Source organism: Oxyura jamaicensis, chromosome 3 (assembly GCF_011077185.1).
Source record: "Oxyura jamaicensis isolate SHBP4307 breed ruddy duck chromosome 3, BPBGC_Ojam_1.0, whole genome shotgun sequence".
NCBI classification, from domain to species: domain Eukaryota; kingdom Metazoa; phylum Chordata; class Aves; order Anseriformes; family Anatidae; genus Oxyura; species Oxyura jamaicensis.
The window spans coordinates 44,203,656-44,210,857 of record NC_048895.1 but is presented as its reverse complement, the minus strand read 5'-3'; the positions used below and the strand labels follow the sequence as shown (position 1 = coordinate 44,210,857).

General features: G+C 36.5%; 1 protein-coding gene across 2 annotated transcripts; it reads left to right on the top strand.

The window, feature by feature from the left end:
• The first annotated feature begins 328 nt into the window (after positions 1 to 328).
• Positions 329 to 5,983, top strand: LOC118164076 (sulfotransferase 6B1-like). 2 transcript variants are annotated; one of them, XM_035321364.1, is made up of 7 exons: positions 329 to 595; positions 2,004 to 2,140; positions 2,703 to 2,792; positions 3,449 to 3,594; positions 4,381 to 4,495; positions 5,024 to 5,180; positions 5,798 to 5,983. In XM_035321364.1, the coding sequence occupies exons 1-7, from the start codon at positions 394 to 396 to the stop codon at positions 5,926 to 5,928; spliced, it is 978 nt and encodes a 325-aa protein (XP_035177255.1). In that variant the 5' UTR covers positions 329 to 393; the 3' UTR covers positions 5,929 to 5,983. The 2 variants fall into 2 exon arrangements, with proteins under 2 accessions (XP_035177255.1, XP_035177256.1); XM_035321365.1 differs by having other exon boundaries at positions 330 to 595; positions 3,449 to 3,575; positions 4,401 to 4,495.
• Positions 5,984 to 7,202: the final 1,219 nt, after the last annotated feature.

Below are 7,202 nucleotides of genomic sequence, written 5' to 3'. Positions count from 1 at the left end.
CTTCTATCTTGATGTACTTTGTTTATAAACTCTGTGCTGTGATTATTTGCATATTTTTGGCATATGATATTTTTGAGTTAGATAAACCCTTTAACCCAGGATGCAATTACATTTGCTTGTTTTTCTCGTTTAGTTACATCCATGTTCTGTTGATACCAAAGGGTTCAAGTGACTTAAGGTCTTTGTCTGCAGTTAAGTTTTTTTTTTTTTTTTTTTTTTTTTTCACTTTCAAAGAGTAGTTAATTATTGCTTACAAGCACCCCTCCACTCCCCCCCGCACCTCCTCCTCGCCAAAACCCAAGAAATTAAAAGCCCTATTAAAAGGCACACCGTGGCTCTCTTTCCATGTAGCATTTCTCACTGTGACGGAGCCTGTGTGTGAGGCAGAGAAGAATGGAAAAGCCCAGGAAGAAATTTATTGATGTGGTAGATAAGGCAATGGTTGCTGCTAACACTATGGATCGTGATGAACTGCTTTTTTCTTACAAGGGGATTCTCTACCCTGTTACTGTTTGCAGTCCTGAAGTGTTTAAAGCTATGGAGTCCCTTGAAGCCAGAAGTGATGATGTCATTTTGGCAGGATACCCTAAATCTGGTGAATATAGTTTGCTTTCTTTGTAAATGAATTTATGTGATATCAAATAAGTAGATTCTATTTACAATTTTTAGAGAAAAAAATGTAGAACATTTTTTTTTCTAAAAAAAAAACACAACAAAGCTAATTATGAGGACATTATATGGGAATTTTGCAAATGACTGAGAAAGACATCTGATTTTTCTTAGCTATAGCATGTAAAGCTTTTGTTATCTTTAATTTTTGTACTTACAAATTTATATGCACAAATTGAAAAGAATAAAAATGTAATTCTCAAACAGGGGGCACCTAGATTTCCTGATATTGCAGGATCTGCTCTTGCAGTTATGTTTGTAAAGATAGTAGCTTTGTATTTCTACATAGAATGAACCCATTATTGCCTTCACATGCAGTGTTACATATTATTATTATTATTTTTTTCTCATAAATTTCAAGAATATCTAAAATCCATGACTATCAAAAATTATGTTGCAACACTTGACAGTGGTCACATGGATTTTTATTGGGAGATCAAGAGCAGTTCTTTTCTGGGGTTGCTAGTTTACCCTACATCTTTGCTGCTTCTCCCTGAAAACACTCTATGCTGGCTCTTGGATGTGTCATATCCATTTTAATATAGCTATTTTACTCCTTCGGTAATAGGGCTCACAGTGCCTTACAGCAGATAGCCACGGTTAACAGGTTTATAACGTTTTGGCTATATTTTTAGCATGTTTTCTATTTGAAGACATGTTATACACTAAAATGCAGTTCTTAAACTCTAATGACAAAGATGTAGGAACCCAGTGTCCACAGGTAAGGAAATGGTAACCTAAACATGAGAGTTCTCTAAAGGTTCTCTTTTACATTGTGAAAAATATATCATATATATATATATATGAAATATTTCAGACATTTTTTTAGATATTACATATTGGTAAAGAAAATGAGCATACACAGCACAATTTTTGGATCTAGTAATGCAACTATGCTAAAGTTCTGTGACCTGTCCTTCCACCCAAGATAATCCTGTGCAGCACATCAGAAAACATATGTAATATACTAGGTTTTGAGGTACAGGTTTACCACCCCTATTCCCACTTGCAACAATAAAAAAAAAAAAAAAAAAAAAATTAATGCATGTTTGCATATTTGAATCAGTGGTTCTTCTCCTTTATTAGTTATTTTACAATTTACAAGTTAATTTATGATGTATTTAGCCATCTAAGTTGGAGAAGTGTAACCTTCTAAGGGGCAAAGGTAGGGCCCTGAGAGGTGATTGTCCAGACAGTTAGTTGTGATATTGTATCACATGAAAGAAGAGCAGGCAACTCACCTGGTAGTACTGCCTAGCTCCTGGCTGCTGGCAGATCCACTTCTGCTTTTTTCTCAAGGCTTTACAAGCAATTCTGTATTCTTCCCCTTTCAGGTACAAACTGGGTAGGTCAGATCTTAAGTGATCTGGTAGCCACATTTGAAAAGAAAATGCAGAATGAAGAAAGTATTAATGATGAAGACCTAGAAGAATTCCCCTACCTTGAAGTTGGAGATACTGGGAAATATGAGGTGGGCACAGAATACTTATTAAAATTGTAAAAATTTGGTCCTTCAAACACTGAATATATGGCATGTGAAATACTCCACTCTTTGATAAGAACTCTTCCATGTCTGTGTAGGCTGCATCTGGCCAGGTTGAAACACATTTATGTTGCCAAATGCTAAGGGATAAAGGGACATTCTACAGGGCTTGAGAGGAGCACATACTCATTAGAAAGACAAGCACTACAGAAATTCAGTGTAGCATTTTCTGTATTTATGAAGAGTTTCATGAAAAGTTAAATATTGAAAGAATGATTTTGTCTTTTCTACTACCTCTTCTTTATTCCCCTTTCTCTCTTGGGATCATTCAGCTTTCCCATGCTCCCAGTTAGATTCTGCATGTTACCTTTCAGTTTCATACCTTGTCTAACAGAACATATTAAGATCCCAGGACAACACTCATAAAGCATAAATGCTTCTGATCAGCCAAAACCTGTTGATAAATTTAGCAGAGTAATATTTTATCACAGGCCAATGGAACAGAATACTTGTAGTAATTGAACTTTCCTCCTTCCAATTTTTAATAAAGCGAATGAACAAGTTACCTTCTCGAAGAGTTATATTTACTCATCTCCTTCCTGACAATCTTCCCAGGTCTGTCTTCCAAAATAAAGCCAAGGTGAGTGATCATTTGAATGTTTTGTAAGCAAACACTCCTACAAATGTTTTTGAAAGCCATTTTAGTGCTTTTAGGCCAAATTTCAAAATCATTCTTGTACTTATGTAGTGTTTAGCCTGGCCGTTTTTACTTGACTAATAACTACCACTTATCTCAGTCAGTCTCAGTTCATCCTTACTGACATGTTTGTGTCAGTAACCACAACGTGGATGTGGGGGGAAACAAACCCTCCAGCAGTAAAAAATGTATTTCTACACAACTTCCTATGGAAGGCTTTCCACAATGTTGTCACAAATGTGTTTAGTTCTGGGGAGGATTTGTATTTGTGTGATTTTTTCCTCATTATCTAAATGATGAATAATACTTGTTGAGCAAATCATATTTAGATTCTGCATAATTAATTTGATTAATCTGGAAAAGATATTTTGATAACTATAGGCAATCACATTCACAAGGTACTTCACATTCACAAAATAAATCACATTCACAAAATACTTCACTTACTGGATTTAGAAAAAAAATGTTACTACTGCAAATAGTGTATGACATACTAGAAAAATTCCCCAGACTCCAATTCTAAAGTAGACTATTTTTTTTTTTTTCATACTATGGTTTGTTATTTTTCACTGTAGAAATAAAATATTTTTATTTTGTAGATATTGCTGTTGATTCGCAATCCAAAAGATGTGGCTACATCTTTTTATCATTTTTCCAATGGCATGTCTGTTCTGCCCTCCTATGAGACCTGGGACGATTTCTTCATAGCTTTCATGACAGAGAAAAGTACAGTATATTCTTTTATGTTACTTATTCAATGCTTTGACTTTGTGTGAAAACCTTGCATTTTGTAAATCATATTCACTTTCATTTTTTTAGTTTACAGCAAACAGAGCAGGGATTAAGGAAAGAAAGTGAGAAATTTAAAGTGAATTTTACAGTATTTGTCTTACTGACTGAAGACAGATATTCACCAGAACTGCACTTACACAAACTGCTTTAACTTGCACAAAGTGTTATTTTTGCTAGAAGAAGCAGTTCCTCCTTATCTCGCTCTTGGATCCCCTTCACCCCTTGCCTCCACTGTCCATTATCTTGTGCTCACACAGACATCTCTACACCAAATTGCCAAACTGAACAAAAAGAAAAAGAAAAGAAAAAAAAAAAAAGAATCCCACTAGTTTAAAAACTGAATAAATTCTTCAGTTTTTGTGTTGCACAGAAATGCACAGAATGCACAGAAATTTTGTTGCACAGAAATTGAAAGAAGAAGACAAGGCAGGATTTGCTTAAAACCAGCCACACTAGAGAGGAGCTTTTCTGTGGAGGTGTTTGCAGAGGTTCTGAGCCAGACCCCCAGTTCCCTTGCTAGCCCTGGTGTGGAGGCAGACCCTTCAGAGCCACAGAGCCAGCTTTGGTCCAGAGACTATGACAGAGATTGGAACAGTCTGGAACAAAACCCCATAAATACTCCAGAAGAGGGTGAACTCTGGCACAGACATAATGGCCATGGCATGGGATCAACCTAAGGACAAAAAATTGTTTAATATCATAAGGAGCTTGTCTAATATTATTTTATTCTTCATCTTAGGATTATTTTGTTTTATTTAGTGCCCTGGGGATCCTACTTTAATTATCTTTCTGAATGGAACAAGTATGCTGAGGATGAAAATGTTATGACAATAACTTATGAAGAACTAAAAGAGGTGAGGTTACCAATGGTAAAAAGTATTTTATACTTCAAAGAACAATTGTTCCTAAACCAATAAATCATTATATTCATACGGTGTATTCAAACTGCATGACATGGTATGAGACAGATTCTTGTTTTAGGAGGAGGCAAGATGAAATTCCAGCTTAAAAACCTTTTTATATATATTTGTCTGCGTGTGCGAACAAGATTCTTGTTTTCTCTTTAGCTGCAGTATAAGCCCAAATCACTGTAAATCAAAATCCCCAGTAATTCCTTTTTGGAACTTTTATAGCTCCAAACACTGTAGATTTGGCTCAACTGTAAACCATATACAACCTTCTGTAATCTATAGGAATACAGCTCGTATCTTATCTGAAATAATAACGGAGAATAGAAATACTACACGCCATTCGTCTTGATAAACTCTGAATACTCTATATATACTGCCAACAGAGGTATGCAGGGCCTTGAAAACACCTTGAAAAATAAACCAATGTAAGTTGTTTGAGTGTCATGTGGTATGTTGCCTTCCACTCTTCAGAATCGGGCCCTGGGAGTGAAAAACATCGCTGCCTTCTTTGGGATTTCTCTGACTGAGGAAGAGCTTCAGGGTGTGGTAGAGAGGAGCAGCTTCCAGTCCATGAAGGAAAACTCGCTGAAGACCCATGGGGCACTGGGCAGCATTCTCTTTCGCAAAGGTAGGGAGCTCCAAGAGGTCCAGAGGCAGAAACATCACACTGTCAAGAACAAGTCAAGGAGCATTTGTGAGGAAGAGGCTGCAGCCATCATGGGAGAAGCAACACCACACAGCAAATTTTAGAGGCCCACAGATGACTGGCAGGAAGGAGTGGTCTTGTGTCTGAACTACTTTCCTTCTATGGGCCACGAGTCTTCTTCACTGAGTCTTCTTCAGCCACCAGATGCTCACCTGGAGTGGGCTGACTTTTTAAAAGAAAGAAAAACTGGGCCAAACTCAGCCTGAGTTTTTGGGAGAGTGTAAGTCCCCTGAAAGGGCCTCTGTCAATGCCTTGTTCATGATAACAAGTTAGAGAAAAGACAAGAATCCAAGAATCAGTAATACAGAGAAGCAAAATATCAGAAAACTACTTTTGTAGTGTAGTGTAGGTGATGCAGATACGAGAGGGCTAACCTGGTTGTCAGAATCTATTTCTACATTTTACATTAAAGGAGTCACTGGATAAAACCAGAAGCTGACAAGGGAGCAGAAACCCAGTTCGGCCTCCAGACAGGACCTTATGCTTTTTATTTTTTATTTATTTATTTTCCCTCCAATAATTTCTTTGCTTCTTTGAAGGTGGTGTAAGTGACTGGAAGAGTCTTTTCAATGAAGATCAGAATGAGAAAATGGACAAAGCATTTGAAGAACATATAGCAGGAACTAAACTGGGGATGAAGTTAAAGTATGACGTGTACTGCAGAGCCTGAAGAGTGATTAAATGTGGTTAGAGGAAGAGCTTTCCACTGCATTTCAGATCATCTGGATAATATGGACTAGAAAGCTAGAATGATCCAAGAACCTTGGAATGATTGTAATGACGACATTAATCACACTGCAGCAGCCTTTACAGCAACAGTGATGAATAGTTGTTGTTGTTTTTGTTTGTTTGTTTTTTGTTTTAATGTTTTAATGTGAGATCTTTGGCTTGCTTTGGTTACATTCATTCGCTGAATAAGATGATAAACCTGACAGCCCTGTTTCAGTAGCTATCACCTGGAAGGAAACGGTCCTTTTCTGTTTCCAGCCGAACTCAGTCATTCTGGACTATTTAGAAATTATTTAGTATATGGAGATTTTTTTTTTTCAAAAATTCCTCAAGTTAGGCAACATCTTCACAATTAAGATCACTAGCAAAATATGGATCTGATGCAACCTTAAGTAATAACAAATGGTATCTTTCCTGTGACTTCAGGACAAACTGGATGAAAGCTAGAGGAAATAGAATGAAGAGGCATGGAGATCAGCATTTTTAAGGATTTTAATATCTCTGACTACGGAATTTCAGTCTGGAATTCAGATTACAGACTGGTATTAACAGCCATGATCCAATCATAGGCACTGCTTTCACATATGACCACAAATAATTATCTCTGTGGAACATAAAAAAAATCCCAATTTTTTTTCTAATATATAAATTTGCACTTGATTCACTGAAACCAATGTTTCTACCTCTATAAAGGTTAGTAAAAAAGCAAAATTGTGACGTTAATATTTGTGTAATTCTGGCATCAGACAGGTTCTGAAATTATGCAGCAAAAGAGAAGCAACCTAGATCAACAGATTTATAGCTTCATATGTAGAGGTAGAAACGTAAATGGGTTATGTAATGTAATTAAAGTACTGAGAGTAGATTTGAGTCCCTAGAAATCCATACAACAGTCATAAAATGCACCTAGAAGCAGGGTCGCGAGCAGCAACACTTGCAGGAATTTCCACTTGTTTACATGCCTGTTATGAAATTAACTGCAATGGTTTGCTAAAGGTACAACTTTGTAAACTGGATCAGTGCAAAACTGGGAGGACAATTAAAGCAATATCCTTTAGTGGAGAGGCCTGGATGTTTGAACATTATTTTAACACTCTTGTGAACAAACTAATATATGTATAGTATATGAATTTAAGTTATTTGACATTTAAGTCTGGGGACCAGAACAGAAAGAAGACAGTACTGGGGAAAATGGGGAAACAATTCAAAAGATCA